Below are 21,112 nucleotides of genomic sequence, written 5' to 3' on the forward strand. Positions count from 1 at the left end.
TTCATTTTTACTAGTTGAGGGGTATATAAATAAAACGTTAAAAGTAAATTCTATTTTAACCTCCTTAACCTTATGAATTTGAGAAACAATATCCTTTTCATCGTAATATAACCGGTGAGTATTGTTACGTTGTTTTGTGAATAGCTTGTAATATTTTTTTTTTCTTTCTAGAAGTCGAAACTACTAATGATTTGTATCTCACAAGATTGTATTAATAATAGGGTGTGGACATAAAATAGCTCGGTTATGAGTATATCTAATCAATTAGATACAACAACCTAGCTATTCAATCAAGAACAAAGAATATGGAAGAAGGATAAAAGAGAGGATAAATCTAGACACCTTACCTAAAATGGCTCAAATATGTTACCGTCTTAACAACGAACAGGCCAAAGCAAATCATATATTACCATCTAATTATGGGCATGATAGAGGTCATTAGAATAACACCAATGATATCACCAAATTTATTTGGATTAGAACAAACCTTTTCAATTAGAGGTGTGAAATCTATATATATAATTGATTGGAATAAGACTTGTTATCAATCGTATAAAATGGTGCACGTCAGTCTTTTCAACTAGATAGCTACTGGCAATTTGTCTCTCATTCGAAGTCACTCTCTTCAATTACCTCCTTTCTTTTCAACAACATAATTATAGTATGAGCTTCAATATTATTGTTGTACAATTGTGGGCTGGAAATGATATTATTTTCTTTTGTTTTGGAAAGACTTTTCTCCATTTTGTGTTATAGCGTTTTTGCTTTTCACTAAGTTCCAAAGATTTCTGTAAGAGTTGTTTCGAATCTTTTTTGGACAACTTAAGCAATGTTCTTTTCACTTTCTTTTTCAGGTCTTGGAGAGAGTTAAATTGTCGGACAGTTTTGGTAAGGAGCATACAATTAAAACAGTTGTTATTATGCTTCGAAATCAATCTAATTAGAATCAGTTATATGTATCCTCAATCCTCACTGTATCAATTTCGCTCCCTTTGACCCAAATATACAATAATTTATGTTTTTTTTTAATTAAAAAAAACAGCTATCTACATTTTCGATATTCATACAAATCAGTAACCGGATGAAAAAAAGACTCTTTTAGCACATATTGGATTAGCAATTGTAAGTTTGCTTGCACATTATTTACGCACAAGTAAATAATGATAAATAACGGGTGCAGATAATTTTTTACCTCTTCCTAGACCTCTTATAACATGGAAAAAGTGCAAAACGATTGAGAAAGAACTAATTCATATGCCACGACGAGACTTTTGGACTAAACTAATAATTTGGTGGATCTTCTTCTTCATTTTGATATATAGCTTCAGCATAATAGGATAGATATATTAGAGAAGGTTATTCAAGATTATTAATCAAGTCATACTTGGTAAATAGTAGAGTTAAGGCAACTACAACAGCTTCTGCACTAATTTTTCTCCCTAAGTCTCTTGATTCATATGTTATACATGTAACAATGTTATAAGCTTTCGTGACATTACTACCGAATGTTGTGGTGGAGTGGTAAATAACTAATCTTTCATCCTTAACAAGAGGTGCACGATTTGAACTTTGAGTATCGAGTACTCATCTTTTGTAGGAACCACTAGCTTTACCCCCAAAAATGGGACTTTTTTAGCATGAATTTAAATTAGTCGGACTCAAAAGCAGATACTTGATCCAAGTGGAAGAGCCCGAAATCCTAACAAGGGGATTCAAAAATGCAAATATGTTATACCTATAACCTTTCTTGTGTTAACAGGATTCAACAGTTTATACTATAAAAAAAATGTTTTATCAGAATTGTTCAGTGTAATGTTTGGAGATTCAATCCAACCTCCTTTCTTATTTAAAGGAGTCCGGAACCAAAATGGCTCCAAAAAAAACATTTTGAACCAAAATACCCAACAAAAAAAAAAGTTACTAAACTACCTATAGCGCAGTATTTTACTGCGCTATAGCACTAACGGAGACGGACCCGTTAAGTCCTATAACGCGGTAAAATAATGCGCTATACGATATACGCTGCAAAGTATAACGCATGATTTTACTGCGTTATAGCACTCCATAAGATCACGACTTCCCCTTTCCATTGTTCCCTTATTACGTAATTTTATCTTTTTTACGTAGTTTAGCCGTATATTAATCATGCTTTAAGACTCCGAAACTTCAATATTTTATATAGAACTCTAGTTATATTTGTACAATTAATAAAATAGGCTCAACACATCAAGAATACGTAGTACTTTGAATTGTCGTTTTAATAGTTGAAAAGTGCTCGTAGTCCTTTTTTGTTTGAAGACTTGTAGTCATTAGCTTTAAGTTATTTATCTTTTAGGGTTTCGTCTTATTTTTAAATTAATACTTAACTTTATTTCGAATGTGTCACGTTTTTTTTATTATCAATAATAAAGACTAATGATAATATTTATAAATATGCAAAAGATGTATAATATTTACGATAAATTGTACAACACTAATGTATATACACTATCGAGGATGGGTCCCACATGTAGTATGCTGGAGACTATCCCTAGGCCTAAGGCTCATACCATCCCCACCGCCCTCGCCATCGTCTCCGTCGCCCTTTTTCCTCTTAATTACCGGGCGCTCCAAGTCATGATCATCTCCTCTTCTCCTAGCCCTTGCGCCCTTAACTAGAACGTGCTTCTTCTTGCGATCTTGTCCCGCTGGCACGCTCAGAACCTCAGGCTGAGCTAGGTTTGGAACTGCACCTCTTCCTCGTCGGGAGTCGCCACCGCAGGCGCCGAAGGATGAACCTGAAAAATATATAAATATTAGTACCATTTCTTATTCATGTTGAATACATTAACGTTATTTATTTAATCAAACCTGTGTGTCAACGGGCGCCTGAGAAGGCTCCTGAGATGGGTCTGTAGCCTCCTGAGATGGGTGTGATGGTGAATATGAGGTAGTCTCCTGGACGAGATGCTGATCGAAGTCCAAGTAAAGGTTAAAAAAATTAAATAAACATTTACCTTATATTGAATAAAATTAATTTAAGTAAAAAACTTACATGCGCCTCGGTAGTCTCATGAGAAGACACCTCTGCCTCGGCAAGCTGAGTGGGTGGCTCCGATGGACCCGCTGGCGCCGAATCCTAAAATATAAAAAAAATGAAAAAATAAGTACTTTAAATGATCAAATATGTATATTAAATATTGACCTTATATTGAATAAAATTAGTTTTAAGTAAAAATCTTACATGCGCTTCGGTAGTCTCATTAGAAGACACCTCTGCCTCGGCAGGCTGAGTGGGTGGCTCCGATGGACCCGCTGGTGCCGAATCCTAAAATATAAAATATTACTAAATAATGAATAACATATATATATATATATAATAATTTAAATGAACAAATAAGTATTTAAATACTAACCGGGATAAAAAAACTCATCAAAGTCAAGAATCTGGGCTCCTTCTAAATTCCTCACAGGCCGCTCATCAGCTAATGAAGCGCGTAACGCCGCCCAATCAACGTTATCACGCTCCTCCATGTATGCATTATGGCTCGGCTGTGATGAAGACCCGGGTATCTCAGCAAGTAAGAGCGCCGACGTAAACGTAGGTGAGTCTCCAGGTGAGCTGCCACCGGCCTGGAAGGGATGCGGATGGACTAGACCGTGAACGCCCTCTCGAATGGGATCGGCCTCATCCGCCTCATCTACAGTCCTCCACCACCAGGTCCTCCGGCAGCAGCGCCGCATCCTCTACGCGCACGGCGTCCTCCGGCAGCACGGCGTCCTCTGCCAGCACGGCCTCCTTCTCTGGGAGCCCCCGGTGCTGCCTGATACTCAGCCTCCGGAACAGGCTCCGCCATGCGCCTAATCTGGCCTACCTGGCGGATACCATCCTCGGAAATCCTAACCATCTCCGCGGAAAGCCCCGCAAGCCCAGGGTAAGGCATATGCTCTAACCCCAAGATGCGTAAACGTTGTACGGCCACCAGCTGCATTTGTGTTTAACAGAAACAAAAAAAAGTTTATTTTTAAAATGTAACAATTAATGAAATTAGATAAATCTAAATACGATAAACTTACCAATGCCTCGTACTGCCCCGCGAGTGCTGAATATCCTACATCCCTAGGGGGACGCAAAGCTGGGTTGCCTATCAATCGGCGTGTGATCTGATGATACCAGCGCATGTAATGGTCAATGGGAGTCAAATGGCCGACCACCGCTAAAGTGCCCAACCTGTTCTCCCAACGGTGGAGCTGGACATCCATGAAAGCCAAAAAATTATCATCAATGGCAGCCCGATCGTCCCGCTGGTAGTGTCGGAGCTCGTGACGGACATCAGGGGGTATACTCTGTGTATGCCCAAACTGTCGTAAGACACGCTCGGGCATGTGATCCTCTACGATGTCCAGGTGTATCAATGGACACCGCGACCTCAAAAAACCCCTAACCTGCCCTACAGAAAGGGGGCAAACCATCTAATATAGCAGCGTACGGCGTCCATATAAATAGTTGCATAATATATAAATACAAATCAGTGATCATCATGTAGAAAAGACGTTTAATTAAATTATTAATGTAAATTTAAATAGTTTTACCGCATCATCCGTCATGTGATCAAGCTGGTCCCGGAATGGAAGAATACTGTGGTGCGTATCGACATCCCGGTCAAAACCTGTTGTCCACCTCCTCGCATAAGGCATGTCAATCTCGAGGTGATGTCTAGGTACGGGCTGAAAAGGCAGCATCCTCTCCCACGCCCATAACTGTAAGCGATATTAGAAAATACGATTTTTTAGTCGCCCTTTCAAGAGGTTTGTTGACATTACAGGAACGCACACTTAAATATTACATGGAGAAGAGCAAAAAATCCACACACATCTCTGACAGCACCAATAGACGTTCGGCACAGGCATCTGTAAAGATACGCCAAAACAGCACCGCCGCAGCTGTAGTCTCCCAAGCGGTCCAGATGCTCCAAAAAAAATAAGTAACGTAAACTGACAAAGGCACCCGATGAATTCGGGAACAAGATGCCCCCGAATATAATAAGCAGGTACAAACGGGCATGACGATCAACATCGTCCTGCGGGGTGCCGTCGCCAACCGGAGCCAGACCCTCCAAATAAGTGCAGAGTGCACTAAACTGAACTCGGCTCTGTCCGGATATCTGGGCCGCGGCATGAGGCACGAAGTGGGTGAGCCTAGTCAACTCTGTCACCCACGTCCGACCAGGAGGAGGCTCGTACCGAGTGTACAGTGGCTCTCTATCAACCCGCAATCCAAAGAGGACCTCTACATCCTCAAGTGTAATCGTGGCCTCACCAGTGCGAAGATGGAAGATATGTGTCTCTGGCCTCCACCGCTCAACCATGGCCGTGATGAGCACCCAATCATGTTGTACCCGACCAACGGACACGCAACGGTAGATGCCGCCCCGAAACAATATCTCCAACACGCGAGGGTGTGGGGGGTGCTCGCGTAAAAGAGTCCACGCTCTCTGCAGCCTACGGGGACGGAGCCTAGTCGATATCCCTATAGTACCGGCCCATAATAACTCTGACCTATGATTGTCTTGCAAAGACAATACTGATCTATCAGCGGGCCCCGGGTGATCATCGGCCCCAGAAGGAACATTCGGATTCATGAAAGAGTCCGGTTTGTACAAACTAAATTAGTCATTATTTTTGAAATGAAAGATAAATTATATTAACTAATCGAAATTTAGCAGTAATATTTATTTGGAACTATATTTTGAATATGTCATATATTTTTAGTTGACCAAATAGCCAACACAACTACGATAAAATTAAACTAAGAGTTCATATTCGTCGACCACATATTTTCCTATAAACTTTCATTTTTTTCGTTAGCTTATGTATTTATGAAAAGAAGGACTTTAACTATTCTTTTTAAGATAATTTTTTTATTTAACATATATATATTCATGCTTTTAAAATTATATAGATTAACATTTCATAATCGTTTACAACTTGTTTGGATGGTTGTTACCTATTGTATTATATTATGTTGTTAGTATAAATAAAATGTTTGCTTTGATTGCTACTTTAATTTTATTGTTATGTAACGACGAGAGGTTCTATTTTATGTAACCACTGATTTGGTCCTATATAATACAACATAATACGATAAATGTCAAAACAATACATAACAATCATCCAAACAAAATGTTAATAATATAATAATACATTACCAATCAACTTCTTTCAATTCATAAAGAATATTTAACAAATACTCAATTAACAAAATAATAATTCATTAACAATTCATAAATTATTAACCAAATTCAACTCATAAACATATAACAAATTAACAATGTTAACAATTCATAAATAATTAATCAAATTAACAACTCATAAACATATAAAAAATTAACAAAGCATAAACATTTAACAATTAACAATTCATAAACATTTAACAAATAATGAATTAAACCCCCCAAAAAAAAAAAAAACGGAACAGTGGCCTAAGCCACTGCCCCAGCCGATCAAACCCAAAAAAAAAATGAAATTTGATTTTTTTTAATTAATGACGATTAAATGTTAAACATGCATGCAATATAATGTATATAACAAAATAATAACAAAAGTTCATAGTAGAAAACCTTAATCGAAGATTTTTTGTAGATATTTTAATCGAGTTGTACGCCGCTTTTTCTTAAAATTCAAACTTAGAATCTTGCTCCTTGACTTGAATATACCGAGAATCTAAACTTTTCGGATGAAATTTACTAGAAAACAACGTTTTTAATGCGTGGGGACCACCGAAGCCTGGCCTCCAATGGCGTTTTTGAAAATTTTTTGCCACTGGAGGGGGCAGTGGTGGAACCCGATCGGGTTATAATGATAGACTATAACGCATGATTTTACTGCGTTATAGGAGAGAGGCAAAGTCCTATAACGCAGTAAAATCATGCGTTATACGTTGCAGCGTATATCGTATAGCGCATTATTTTATCGCGTTATAGGACTTAACGGGTCCGTCTCCGTTAGTGCTATAGCGCAGTAAAATACTGCGCTATAGGTAGTTTAGTAACTTTTTTTTGTTGTTGGGGTATTTTGGTTCAAAATATTTTTTTTGGAGCCATTTTGGTTCCGGTTTCTATTTAAAGGGCTTTATAAAATATTGGATTACTTCTTCAGTTACTTTAAAATTTTCACTGGATGCTTTACATGGTATCTGAATCAAATGGGGTTTTATAAAGGTTTTGAACGACACCACTCATACACTGTATTAAAGTTAATATATATAAGATTAATGTTGAAATTGTTTCATAGTAAAAATAAAAGAGAAGGGATTTTTGACCATTGAAGACAAATTGAGGGATTTTTGACCATTGAAGACAAATGATTAATCTGTGAAGAATCCAATGAAGTAGTATTAAATAATTTTTTTCACCTCCTTTAGCTGATTGTACGTAATCCAAGGATATTGAACAGTTTGAGAATTGACACTCGAGAGGAAAAAAAAAAGTGAAATAGATACAGTACCTAAAAAATTACCCTACCATGAGATAATTAATTGCTAGAACTACCTTTCTCATTTTTCTGAATTGTACGTGTGTGTGGAATTATTGACTGAATATTTCAGTTGGTACCACATGAGCAGATTTGTACCCGTGCCGGTAAAAATCAATGCACCTATAACCAAGTCAAAAATAAATTTTATCTTTTTGGTATTGTGAGTAATGGTGGTGAGTGAATTTGACCCAATTATTTACCATATTAGGGTAATATAATAGGAAGTTTACCGCACCTGAATTTTGCTATCTGATCCCATCATTTCATTTTACTAACTTGTACAGCTGAATTCCATCATGGGGGTAAAAATGTAACTTTAACTCTTAACCCATCTTGGTCCGAGCAGATTGAATTTATGCCAGAATATTTTTTGTTTGCTAAGGAGAGGGGTTAATAAATTATTTTAAGCTTTTCATTAGTAGGAATGCTAATTGGTGCGTAACTTTTAAATGAGTTACTCTATATCAAGTGAGGTGTGTATAAATGAATTAGTCAAGGTGCGCATAAATTGACTCTAACATAATTGTTAAAAAAATGCTTATTATGTAAAATGAAACAAAAGATTCTACACATTATTTTAGAAGAAAAAAATAATAAGTATTATAACCAATAGAAGAAGATTCCACATTGAAGGCTTTTTAACATGAATAAAGGAGAGATATTTACGTAATGATTCCTAAGATATTTATTAGTTTAAATGATCAATTGCAAAGTGACACGTTTAAAATGCAATCATTTTTGGGTTAATTAAAGGATTAATATATTTGGTGGGATCTTGAGAGTTGGGGTGGTGGAAAAGAAGAATGCATTTTCAGATGAAAAAAGTCCAAAAGATCGCCGATCCAATTGAAGAGTGAAAATTTTGCAGTCAATATTTTGAACTCCAATCAGTTGTCCCAAAGACACTTTTCCATATTAAATTAGTTAAAACGAAAAGAAAACTGTGGTAGAGTGGGAAGGCTATTATTACTATTGTGAAGTAGTAATTCTATTACTTAAGTGCTAATCTTTAGTCTCATCATTTTGCTAGAATGATAGATCCGGATTTTCTTATGTCCTTTTTGTTTTTTATTTAAATAATTTAGAAATGGGAGAATAGCACTTCTGGTTCCTCAATTATTAAAATATTTTTATCTTGGTCTATGTGATATATGATTTATGTGGGCTTTTGATCTCCTTATGTAGTAAATATGTTATATTGTGACCATTTTTAAAAGCATATAATTACCCTCAAATATAAAATAACAATATATTTTTTTATCACATAATGCATGAATGATAAACGATTAATGGTTGATCAATCGTTTGATAAATTTGAAAATTCGTGAAAATTCATAAGCAAAAGGAATCAATAGTACACGCTTCAAGTAATTGAAGTTAAATATGCTAGTCGATATTACAAGGACTGAAATAAAAAAAAAATCCCAAAGGGACCAAATATACTATTAACCCTATAGAAATTGTGTAAACGCCAAATTTGAAGGTAAAAAACTTTTCTCTCGAATTATCCTGAGCAACTTATAACAAAGTATAGACTTTTGCACGTATTAGGAACTTATTTTGATTTGCCTCCACAAACCGCTACTTAGGACTTATGAGTCTTAGTAATATTCCAAAAGCGTTGCTATTTCAATTCAAGTGCAAGCCCTCCTTCCATTGCATAACGTTGTAAAAAAAAAAAAAAAAACTGTAAACAAAGTATCAAATTGATTGCAAAAATTCTTCAATTTGAGTGAATAAGTAATTATTTTTCACTCACTAGTCGCTATTGAAATTAGCAACAATACAAAAATGAGTCGTGGTGAGATGGTTAGGGTCCCTCCACCCTTAATCGGATGTCTCAGTTTTGAGCATTGGGAATGGAAAAAAAATCCTGTTGGGAGCGCTGCCTCAAAATGGGCCCTGCAATGCGCGATCCGAATTTAATCGGGTTCCAATACGAGTACCGGACAACAGATGGGAAACAAAAACAATTATCGGCAATAAAGAACTTTTACATGGTTATGGTCTTATGGAGTTGCTTTGAGCTTATTCAAGATGCCAATAAAAGCATTATTCCTATAAACTAAAGAGCCTACAAGTTTAGGATTGTGACAATTCCTTGAAAGAAAGGGACCTATTTTTATTCAAGGTTAAGAGTCTAATTCCTTCTTCTGTGAAACATTATTGCTTCTATAGATTAGGATGATTGTACTAAATTTTGAGCTTAGCTTCCTCTTACGGCATTTATTACTGTGTATATAGGATGATGCATTTTCAAATTTGATGTATACAACTCAAAGATTAGAAACTTATATGAGTCCCTTCTTATCCGCACATCTAAACTAGTCAAAAAAAAAAAAAATTACTTAGTTTATCATTATTCGATTTCAATCATGTTTGCACAATTTTAGGTTGATCTTGAAAAATATAAGCATACATTGTACCTTATATGGATGTAGGCAGGGGGCGGACCCACGTTGTAGGTTCCGGTGCTTGAGCACCCATTGATCCTGATGCGAACTCTGTACAGTCGGACACAAAATATTGTAAAACGGATATAAAGGACTATTGAGCACCCATAAACAAAAAGGTTTGATGGGTGCTTTGGTTTTGAAGCAGAATGTTCGAATCTTAGTTTAGGCTGACTGCCACTTTTTTAACATTGTATTCATCTTTTTTTCTTTCTTTTCATTGTTGACCTTTTGCTGATCATTTTTATTACGTAGTTTATTTGTTTTAATTTTTCTATTTCTTGTATATAATTCATTTTTTCTTTCTTTTCAATGTTGAACTTCTGCTGATCATTTTTTTCACTTTTATTTGTTTTACTTTTTCTCTTTCTTGTACATAGTGCACTAAGACAAAATCTTCAGCTTCCTGAAAACTTTAAAGCTTAAGATATTTGTAAGGGTAAGCAATGATATTGTTATTATTTATTGTTTAAAATATAAAAAGCCGTCAATTCTTAGTGACTAAAAGTCTTTTTTCTTTTTAGTAATAATACTAACCATCGTTTTCAATGACTCGTGGCTAGTGTTTTCACGTTCAAATAGTTATGCATTTATATTGAAAAAGTGAGCACCCACTGCCTTAAAATACGGGGTCCCCCACTGGATGTCGGTAGGTGTTTAACTTTAACTTATATATTGTTATTCTTCCGACTAATATGTGCCAGATGGTTACCAATAAATACAATTTAGTGTTATATAAATATTGTTCCATTATTATTAAAAAAAAAAAAAAAAATCATCAATCTTTGCTTACCCTTGGCAAAAGAAAAGGTAAAAAGTAGGGGTATCTCAAACTCAAACGATTGGGTTTTTTTGGGCTTTCATTAATTCTATGGCTCTGAACATGGGGCTGGCAAAAGTTGAAATTGAACTCTTTGTTGATTGTGCGGCTTCTTCTGTTGTTGAGTACTGGGCTTTCATTAGTTCTAGGGCTCTGAACTTGTACGAGTCAAATAGGAAAAACTTTTTGGAAAAAATACTGCGGGCCAATAGTGGGCTCGCTGCTTCCTATAGGAAAAAATTATTATTGGGTCATTTGCACTCTTTCCCTATTTTGTGCTGGTCTTTAATTTTTGTCCTTCAAATCATCAAATGGACTGGTCTTTAATATTTGTTCAAAATCAAACTTAGGCCTAGAGGGGATAAGTTACGCAACATAATATCCGCAAGTTATGTCAAGCATCCTTAAAGAACTTATGCCCGCTAGGCGTAAGTTCGATATTGAAGTGGAAAAAGTAAAGACTAGCGCATTTGAAGAACAAAAATTTAAGATCAGTTCATTTGAAGGGAAAACCGTGCAATTTACATCCACAGTCTTAAGTTGGGGCAGCCTAAAGGATGTAGTGGAGTCAGATTCAGCTTTGTCTGAATCCAGCTTTTTTCTTTGTCAATTGCATGCACGTTGAATAAGGGAAAAATTCACAAATAGCCACTTTAACACTATCATGAAGTTTCACTTCTAAGGGTTGAAATTACAGGGTTGAAAAGTGGCTAACATCTGCTTTTACATGGTAGAATAATCATCTAAAAGTGTGGTGAAATTATAGAACCCCTATTTTTTTAATTAATGTCTTGAGTTTGAATCATGAAAATAGAATTCCTTATGGTATGGAGCATTTTGCTCTCGATATATGCTTCCATTATGCAAATCCGAATTTTCGTCGTGAATTTCAAATACTGAAAATCTAAAACAAAACAAAAAAAAGAATTGCTGTTATAATTTTAAGGGAAAAGGGTAAAAAATACCCCTCTACTTTGGAAAAGGGGCTAAAAATATCCTCCAAACTTATTTTGGATCAAAAATACCCCTCTCATCCTTAAAGTTTTCAAATGTACCCCTGTCTTGACGGAAATTATCCCCCAAAAGAACCCAAAATTATGTTTTAAACCCGCTCCATCATTTAAACCCGACCCACCTAAATAATAACTCATAAGATCCCCTTATTCCCCCAATTCCCTCAAAATTCAAACCTACATATTGGGGGAATAAGGGGATCTTATGGGTTATTATTTAGTTGAGTCCGGCTTAAATGATGGAGCAGGTTTAAAAAAATGGACAAAGATGTTAGGAATACTCTTTTGAGCTATTGGTTAATTAAAAAAATGGAAAAAGATGCAAATATACCCCTCAACTTTGTGATTTAGAGCAGATATATCCCTCATTATAAAAGTAGCGTATATATATCCCTGCCGTTACAAAATGGTGCAAATATACCCCTGTCATTACAAAATGGTGCAAATATACCCCTGCTGTTACAAAATGGTGCAAATATATCCTATTCGCTGACGGGGCTTTTAAAAAAAAAGATCATTTAGGTTATTTTTTAATTAAAAAAAAAATGTCACGTGACTTTAAAAAAAAAGACTATCCATTTTTTTTAGTAGACAAACTTTTCTAAAGCCACATAGTAATTTTTTTTTCTAATGCTCGGGTCTTGTTCATTTAAAAAAATGGGTAGACTTATTTTTTCTAAAGTCACGGAGATATTTTTTTTTTTTGAAAACCCCTCAGTGAAAAGGATATATTTACACCATTTTGTAATGGCAGGGGGTATATATACACTACTTTTGTAACGAGGGATATATTTGCTCTAAATTGCAAAGTTAAGGGGTATATTTGCACCTTGCCGTTAAAAAAATTAATGATATTTTAAGGGTGGTATACGAGAATCAGAACATTTCGTAAAGAAATTGTTGTTTAATGGGTGATTGTAGCTGTGACCACAACTCTGCCAGGACTAAAATGAGAAGGGACTTTTCTAAATTTCGAAAAGCAAAAAAGGAATTATGGGACAGCCTAAGACAATGAAATTAAAATATGAAAAAGTTTTCTTCAGCTTTTACAAAAGTAATTTAGCATATTAAGACCTCATAATTCCATAAAATGAGAATCTTTTTTCGATCCCCAGAAAAATTTTCACTGGTCCATATGGTACACAAAAAAGTAAGAAAAAGGCACAAATGGAGAGTAGGGGGCCAAGAACCAGCTAATTTTACCACTTTCTTATAGTCTGATTCCTCGTCAGAATTTACACCTTTAATTTGCCTTTTGCTCTGCCCAACTCCTCCACTTTTTCTTTGTGCTCCTTACTGTTTCTTTTAGTTCTTTTATTATTTATAATTATAATGTTATGGTCACTTTGTGCACATATTGACCAATTATACCGGTATCTGTGAGCTTCCACCGACAAAGGTACGAGGTAACTCTGTATACCAATATTTGGACGGATATGAAGAAATTTGAACTTTGGAATAATGGTTTTCAACTCACTACATTAACTCTTAGGTGTGACCTAGAACACATTACATTTTTATTTATTTTTACTTTTATTAACCCCACCAATGAAAAAAGCCCAACGATCATATATTGTCTGGTTGGAATTATACTTGTAGTAATTTTTCTACAATCTAGTTAGATTTGTTGTAAATGATGCTAATTTTGTGGAGTACACCTTACATTTCACAAGTTATTAGGTTTACCCCCTTACATCTCACAAGCTATAAGTTAAGAGTTTTTTCCACAGAATTCGGCTTAAGTAAGTGGTTACACTAAAAACGTGTTGTTAATTGACCTAAAAAAAATGGCCGATAATGAGTATAAAAGCTTTTTGTAACATTATATTACATTGTCCATGCATAAAACTCAAATTAGTTAGATTTGGTCATGTTAAGAAAATAATTCGCCTTGATACAAGCGATCAGTTATAATATAAATATATTTACGTGTTATGTGCAACTGAATTTACGGGGGAAAAAAAATGTGCAACTGAATTTAGAATGAAGTATATTAGATTGAGCAAACTCCAATAGACTAAAAAGAACTATTTTTGCTGCCTAATATATTCCTTGTTTTTCTATATATTAGACCTCCAAACTCACAACAGAAGGAATGCTCCTTTCATAACCAAGATATGATTATAAACAACCAAACTTTCTAATTTGCTTGTATCTTCTTGTCAAACTACAAAAGTGGAACCAGCAAAAGATCTAAAATAAGAAGGTTTGGAAGAAAATTAGAGCAATGAAAGTATATGAGTATGAAGAGCTCGAAAAAGCCACAGAAAACTTCTCACAATCAAAACTCATTGGTAAAGGAAGCCATGGATGTGTATACAAAGGCATCTTAAAAGATGGTAAGATCATAGCCATAAAGAAACAATCATTGGGACTTCAAAAAATTGAAGACAACTCCAAGCTCGAAAACGAAGTAAGTATTTTATCGTCTCTGCCAGAAAACTCTTTCATCGTTAACTTTCTTGGAAAGAGTCATCATGATGACGACTTAGCCAAGAATGAAATTTTTCTCATCATGGAGTACTTGCCAAATTGTACCCTCTATCAAATGCTTCATGCACAAAATAATATCCTTCCCAACTGGCCTAAACGTGCCCAAATAGCCATTCAAGTAGCTAAAGCAATCCAATTTCTTCACCAAGCTAAGCCTTCATCAATTGTTCATAGAGATATAAAGTCTGCCAATATTTTGTTTGATTCAAATTGGAATGCTAAGTTGGCTGATCTTGGACTTGCCCTAAGGCTGAAAAATGATAGCGAAAATCAGGACGACGACTCACCGAGTCATCCTGCCAATTCGGTGACTCGACCGGCTGGCACGATCGGATACTTGGATCCTGCTTACACCAAACCAAGCAAGTTAAGCACGAAAAATGACGTGTTTAGTTTTGGGGTACTAGTCTTTGAGATTATGTCTTCAAGAAAAGTGATCGATGTTTCGAAATCACCCGTTTCTATAGTTGATTGGGCAACCAAATTGATCAAAGAAGGACGTGCTTTGGAAATTTGTGACAAAAGAATGCATGTACCTTGGTACATGGAGGCCACGATAAAGAACATGTTGAGCATAGCCAAACGTTGTGTCTCTGAAAAGAAACTAGCAAGACCATCAATTGAAGAAGTAGTGATGGAAATGGAGAATGTGATAATAGAGCCAATTAAGTATCCTTTATGGAATATATTACGAGGCCTTACACTTTTGAAAAAGAAAAGAAAAAGATGCAAGAAAAATTGCAGTATTAATGTTACCAAGACATGTGCACAGCATGAAGGGAAGGTAGAAATTGATATGTCATCAAGAAGGAAGTTGTTAATTAGGGAAATATTGGCAGATCGAGTCACGGAGTAGATGAAGAGGCAAATCTAGAATATTATACGTTAAATTTATTGCACATCATATTCTTATTGAAATTTTACTAACGTTGTGCAAATATTTATATTCCGTATGAATAATAAGGAGTTCAGTTGAATCGAGCAAACAAGGTTACATCCATCCACCTCTTAGTAGATGAATGTTGATGAGGGTACAGTGTCTTTATTGAAGCAGAATAAGTCTAATACATGAGTCCTAATTTCAGGGATTCAGTTTTGCTCTAAAGCGTCTCGAACTGAGTCAATGAGGGATGACTCGGTGAGTCGATTGCAACTCGGAGCAACCAATGATGAGCTGAGGCTATCAGAGTGGGAGCTTTTTAGGGCATGCATTTCCAAACACAAAATTCCCAAAAGTAGGTAGAAGTGGGAATATATATAAAAAATGTTGTAATTTATTAGTATTTAGTATGTTTTTCCCCTATAAATGCCGTGACATTCTTTGGTGATGTTACGCTTCTATCTATGTCTTTTTATTGGGAAATACTTATGTCAAATAATATAAGATTTCTCAAACATTTGCATTGGGAAAATGTTTTGACCAGAATGTTTGTAGTTTGATTTTGCAACTCACGTTTCTGAAACATTCTTATTTTTACCGATTCCCCTACTTCTTTTAAGATATTAACGTTTCATTAACATTCTAATTTGTTTTACTCAAGATTCTGTCACATAACATCATACAAGGGGCTCACTTAGAATTTTCTTTTACGTTTATATTGGTTTTTGAAAAGTTTTGACTAGACAAATTTTCTTCCTACTTCAATATGACACATCATGATCATGTAATGTCTTATTTTTCTTGTACTTTTTTTGCTCGTGTCAACGTCTTGTCATATCGTGTATTCATGTTGTCGAGACTGTGTTTATGCAACACGTTGGATGCTCTTTCTATTTATTTTGTTGTAAAAGATTTACTACTACTAGTTAGAGGGAGAATATCCTAATTCCTGTATTCCATTTCGCAAAAGTCTGTCTAAAAAGGTAACCACTTTATTCTCTGGCATGTATTATATTATTGTATCGGAAGATTTGTGTGATCTTTGTAATCGTAAACTAAATGATCCGTATTTGGAAAGGATAAAGGAATAGCACTTTGTTGAATAAAGTAGTACAAGTTTTTCTGCGGTTAAACAAACATGATACCCTTATCTCACTTTAATAATAAAATAAACTACAATATATTTTTTCTTATAAAGGAATAGAATATTGTCAAATGATACCCTTCATCTAGTCCTCAACATCCATATAGCAGCCAAGCTGACAATGAATTGGAATGGAGTAACGTTGAATTAGATTAGACAACGTTAGAATTCATGGTTTAATTCATTTTTCGGGAGAACATTTCTTATAGTAACATTTTCGAGCGAGAATATTATTGACAACCGGATAAAAATAGTGTCGAATTATTAGATTGAAATGCAAGAAAGAGTCAGATAATTGGAATCAACTAGTCGATCGTTTGGGTTATCCAACCTCCACCCGTGGCAACTTAGTTAACACCACCCAAAAACAGCTTTTAATCCATATGTTGAAATTTTTCTTTATGGGAATTGGAAAGAATGCAAAATGTAAGTACTTTTGCTGTCTCAGCTTCCTTTTCTAGCCTTCAACTTCTTTTACTTGCATAGCTCTAATGATCGCTTCAGTTCCTGTCCACTTTTGACATTACACTCAAGCTAATATCATCAGGCTCTTTGCATTGCAAGTCCAGCAGAACTTTGAATACAAAGATAACCACATAGAAGTGTTCGCATGATTCATATTGCTTTGATAACAAATTCTTTTCTCCTTTACTACAAAAGCTACTATTCTTGAATTGCCAAGTATTTCAATCTCCAATTAGAGTTGAGCATTTATGTAGAACTAACATGTATCCTCAAGCTATAGAGCCCGTTTAGTTGGAAAAAAGTGCTTAAATAATTTTAAAAGTAAGGATAGTATTGAAATTAACAAAAAATATAAGGGATAAAGAATAAAGTTGTTGATCAAACCAAAATGACTTTTAAGCAAAAAAAAATAAATAAATTGAAATTGAATAACTTCTTAATTTTAACTTATTTTAAATACTTTTTAACTTAATTTTAACTGTTTTCTATTTTTGCCAAACATCCAAATAAATTAAAAATGATTTATAAGCTGATTTGACCAACTTATAAATCAATCTAAACGGGCTCATAAAAAGCAAACCTGAAAAAGCTAGAAGCGCATAAATGAGCTAAAGCCCGTTCGGATTAGCTGGAAAAGAGAAAAAAAGTTCTTAAAGTATTTTTTAAGTGCTGAAAATTAATTTATAAATAAACAATTACGTATTTGAATAAAAGTGCTTAAAAAAAATTTAGAAGTAAAAATAGTATTGAAATTAATAAAAAATACAAAAAATAAAAAAGTAAAATTATTGATCAAACCAAAATAGCTTTCAAGCCAAAAATAAATTGAAGTTAAGCAACTTCTTGAATTTGACTTACTTTAACCACTTTTTTAACTTAATTTAAACTCTCTTTTATTTTAACAAACACTCAAATAAGTTAAAAATAACTTAAAATCAACATTATTATCTAGAATTATTGAGTTTAATCAACATGCAGAGGAAAACAGAACAGACCCCACATTATTATCTAGAATTATTGAGTTTATTGTCATTCTCCTGCTGTCATCTTTACTCTAGGCCTTCAAAACAACCACAGAAAAGAAAATGTTCCAGAAAGTAATATTTTTCTTTTGAAATGTGAACTTTTTAGCAGATAAAAGGTAGCAAGATTATAAACTAGAGGGCAGTTTCAAGCAGTATTAGATGATCATCCCTGATGAGATAACAAAATTGGAGGGACATAACAAGTGACTTGTTTGAAATCTCAAACTCAAAACTCTAGTGCAAGTACAGATAAATATCAAAAAGATAGCCTCAGGGGATCTCTAGCTCCATAGTCCTAAGCTCCATCCCCAAGTTCTATCTAATGAGATTTCACGTACTCTTGGACGATGTGGAGACCCTCGGTCTCTTCCCCGTAATCCTGCACATCAGAAATTCATTAGGATAAAAAACAAGTTCAACTTATCAGATACTACTAACATAACGCCAAAGCATTCATGATTTGAAAACAGGAACAGGATGTACCTTCACGACAACACAGCCGCAACCAACAACCTTCCTGGCTTTCCCTTCAGAATCAATCTTACACAACTGTAAGCAAAGAAAAATCAATTAGTCACCGAGTGATCAGATTTTAATTCAAGGCATACACTTCAACAAAAATGTGAACTTCAAAGCTAAGTCAACAAATTAAACATTCGGAATCCTCCTATTCAACACGATTACCAGTACAGAAAAGCATTTAAACACAATGGAAATAATCAAAGATTAAAAGGTAATCCAGGTGTAAAACAAAGCAACGACTGCAGCTTGTGCATACTGGAGATTATTTATCAAAATTCCATAAAACCTTCCACTCTCCATAAAGCAAGGAATATGTAAGTAAAAACACAAATTCCAATTTCATGTTCACATCGGAAAGCAGCTACTCAGGGGCAGTAAAGACTGAGAAACATTAAATTGGAGACATAGCTAAGAAACATGAATTACTTACACCAGCCCATTCACCAAGAGTTTTAGCATTGGGGACAGTAATCAAACTGACATTGTGATCAGCACAAAGTGCTTTCACAAGTTTGACATAATCAGGTTGGTCACAGTCCTCAGCTAGGACACAAAGCTGTGCAGCATGCTTCTCAATGACCTTAGCACCTTCATGGAGTCCACGAGCAAGACCTCCATGAGCTTTAGACTTCCTGAGAACCAGCTGCAAAGCAGTCATGATATCCATGGGCTCTCCAAGTGCTGCTGGAGCAGGAGTCTCCGCAACAGGAACAGCAACAGCAGCATCCTCTCTACATGTATAGAACAAATATCAGCTAAAGTCACCTTACATTCAAGTTTCAAGATAGACACACATCAAAGACCAGATTGACAAAAGACTATGCCACATGAATGACAAATACGACCAGCATATAATGTTGATATCATAACAGGATGTTGTAACAAGTTTCCTTCTAACGAAAGATATGAAAATCAGAGCAAATGATAAACTTACTCTAAAGTTGCAATTCCTAATACAAGCCAAATCCATCCATCTTTTTATTATAGACTTTGTCTACATCCAGATCTCATAAACAATGTCCATAGGTGGTCAACCAATTAGATAAAGCATCCGCAGGAGTATTAAGGTTTTGAAATTATAAAAATAAATAGCATGCATATAGAAAGGCTAACAGAGATGCAATAGGCAGCTGACACACAAAATAAAAAACGTAGACTCAAATGATGGATATGCAAGCATGATAACTTATGTCCGGTTAGGAACTTTTGCTTGCATTGTATTATTTGGTCTACATACCGGAACTAATAACATACAAGATTATGCAGGATTATACACAAAAGATCTAGGTTAGTTGTATTTCAATATGCTTCAAGCAATTAACTTATCAAATGCCAAGTCATGGATAGTTCTACTAGTTGGTTTCCTTAAAAGCCATTGAAATTACTACACATTAGTTTGATTGCAGGGATTATTCCGGTTCTTGTTTCATGAAATATACAGATACAAAACAGATAAGCAGATTTAACTTGCAAAGACTATTTCTTTTTTGTGGACAAGCAATTCATCAAACCATTCACAAAATTTATCACAAGTCTAGATCCACCAGAAACCAAAAAGATAGCAACTTGAACACTGTAAATATTTAACCAAACTGAATTTTAACAAGAGATGTTACTTACCCAGACATTTTTGTCTGTTGGTAAATGTAAAAACCCACAAAAACCTGTAAGTCGAACACGAAACTCAGTCAGGTAAATAGAATCAATAACAGACTCCATAAACCCTCATACTAAATATATCGTGTCAACTCGTCCAAAAATTCAACCACCACCCCCAATGATTTCACAATAATGTAAAAACATCCATTCAACTCCCCAAATACTAAATAAAATACCAATATAACCGTATAATTTGAAGCTCCCAAAAGGGTTTCTGACCTTAAAAGAGTGTAAAGACGAAGCTAAATCTGCTTTGAGGCTGCAAAGAGGGCGTAGCGTTCCGGAAGAACAAAAATGCAAAGGTTACCTATATATATAAGAGGATCAAAATTGCAACCCTAATTTAGCATTCCTATTTACCTACTTTGGGCTATAAGTTGGGCCCAAACAATACAATTCAGGGCTGATAAAGAAACTTGAAAAGCCGCACCTATTAAATAGATTTTTTTTTTTTTTTAATTTATTTGATTCAGTATTTAAAAAATAAAAATAAAAATATTTGTTTGGTTCATTTTTAAATGAAAAATCAAATCAAATCGATAAAAATGTTTATACATATTTTATAAGAATTAAATAATTATAATTTGATATTTATATCGCTTGATGCTGTTGTAATGGCGGATTATTCATGCGATGGAAGCTCCTTATACACCCACAATTAACACAAATGTATGATCCATACCATTCTTCATAAATTTATGGCATCCATCAAATAAGTAGTGATCAAGCCTCATAGCATAATTTTAGGCACTCATCATATCTTATCATCATTTGATCAGTTGGATTTGTGCTAGAGTTGCTTGCCATTTGCTTGGTTAATTGCTAAAATACACATACTATAGAAGGGAAGCAAAAGACTTAGAATGAAGGCTTTCATATTGCTTTTGATTTGTGGTTGATCTCTCTTAAGTAGTGCGTGTAACAACTATTTTGCTTAGTTGTCAACAACTCTTTAAAAAAAAAATTTGCAAGTATTGATGAGATTATCTAATAGAAGTTCTTTTTTATCCGTTGATTGAAAAGTACTTTCATTCAAAAGCTTAAGCTATTAGAGAAATCATACTTTTATTTACTTAACTATATTCTCAACACACCTCCTTCCATGCAGGTCTGATTCGTTTTC

The 21,112-nt window shown here is 34.7% G+C and overlaps 2 protein-coding genes across 3 annotated transcripts; one reads left to right on the top strand and one right to left on the bottom strand.

Moving 5' to 3' along the window:
- The first annotated feature begins 13,795 nt into the window (after positions 1 to 13,795).
- Positions 13,796 to 15,795, top strand: LOC132598667 (serine/threonine-protein kinase-like protein At5g23170). Its single transcript, XM_060311668.1, has one exon. The coding sequence runs from the start codon at positions 14,029 to 14,031 to the stop codon at positions 15,148 to 15,150; it is 1,122 nt and encodes a 373-aa protein (XP_060167651.1). The 5' UTR covers positions 13,796 to 14,028; the 3' UTR covers positions 15,151 to 15,795.
- Positions 15,796 to 17,871: 2,076 nt separating this feature from the next.
- LOC132598668 (small ribosomal subunit protein eS12-like) lies at positions 17,872 to 20,354 on the bottom strand. 2 transcript variants are annotated; one of them, XM_060311670.1, is made up of 5 exons: positions 20,209 to 20,325; positions 19,951 to 19,994; positions 18,761 to 19,061; positions 18,292 to 18,357; positions 17,872 to 18,187 (listed from the first exon to the last, which is right to left on the bottom strand). In XM_060311670.1, exons 2-5 carry the CDS (start codon positions 19,956 to 19,958, stop codon positions 18,128 to 18,130), a joined length of 435 nt encoding a protein of 144 aa, XP_060167653.1. In that variant the 5' UTR covers positions 19,959 to 19,994; positions 20,209 to 20,325; the 3' UTR covers positions 17,872 to 18,127. The 2 variants fall into 2 exon arrangements, with proteins under 2 accessions (XP_060167653.1, XP_060167654.1); XM_060311671.1 differs by lacking the exon at positions 19,951 to 19,994 and having other exon boundaries at positions 20,209 to 20,354.
- Positions 20,355 to 21,112: the final 758 nt, after the last annotated feature.

The sequence above is a fragment of the Lycium barbarum genome, chromosome 6, assembly GCF_019175385.1.
Source record: "Lycium barbarum isolate Lr01 chromosome 6, ASM1917538v2, whole genome shotgun sequence".
In the NCBI taxonomy this organism is placed as follows: Eukaryota; Viridiplantae; Streptophyta; class Magnoliopsida; order Solanales; family Solanaceae; genus Lycium; species Lycium barbarum.

Coding starts and splice junctions, on each gene's coding strand:
- LOC132598668 (XM_060311670.1), bottom strand. Junction 18,358..18,760: donor CTCTTGGTGAATGGGCTGGT/GTAAGTAATTCA, acceptor CTTTGCTTACAG/TTGTGTAAGATTGATTCTGA. Junction 18,188..18,291: donor GCGGCTGTGTTGTCGTGAAG/GTACATCCTGTT, acceptor TCTGATGTGCAG/GATTACGGGGAAGAGACCGA.
- LOC132598667 (XM_060311668.1), top strand. CDS start 14,029: ATGAAAGTATATGAGTATGAAGAGCTCGAAAAAGCCACAGAAAACTTC.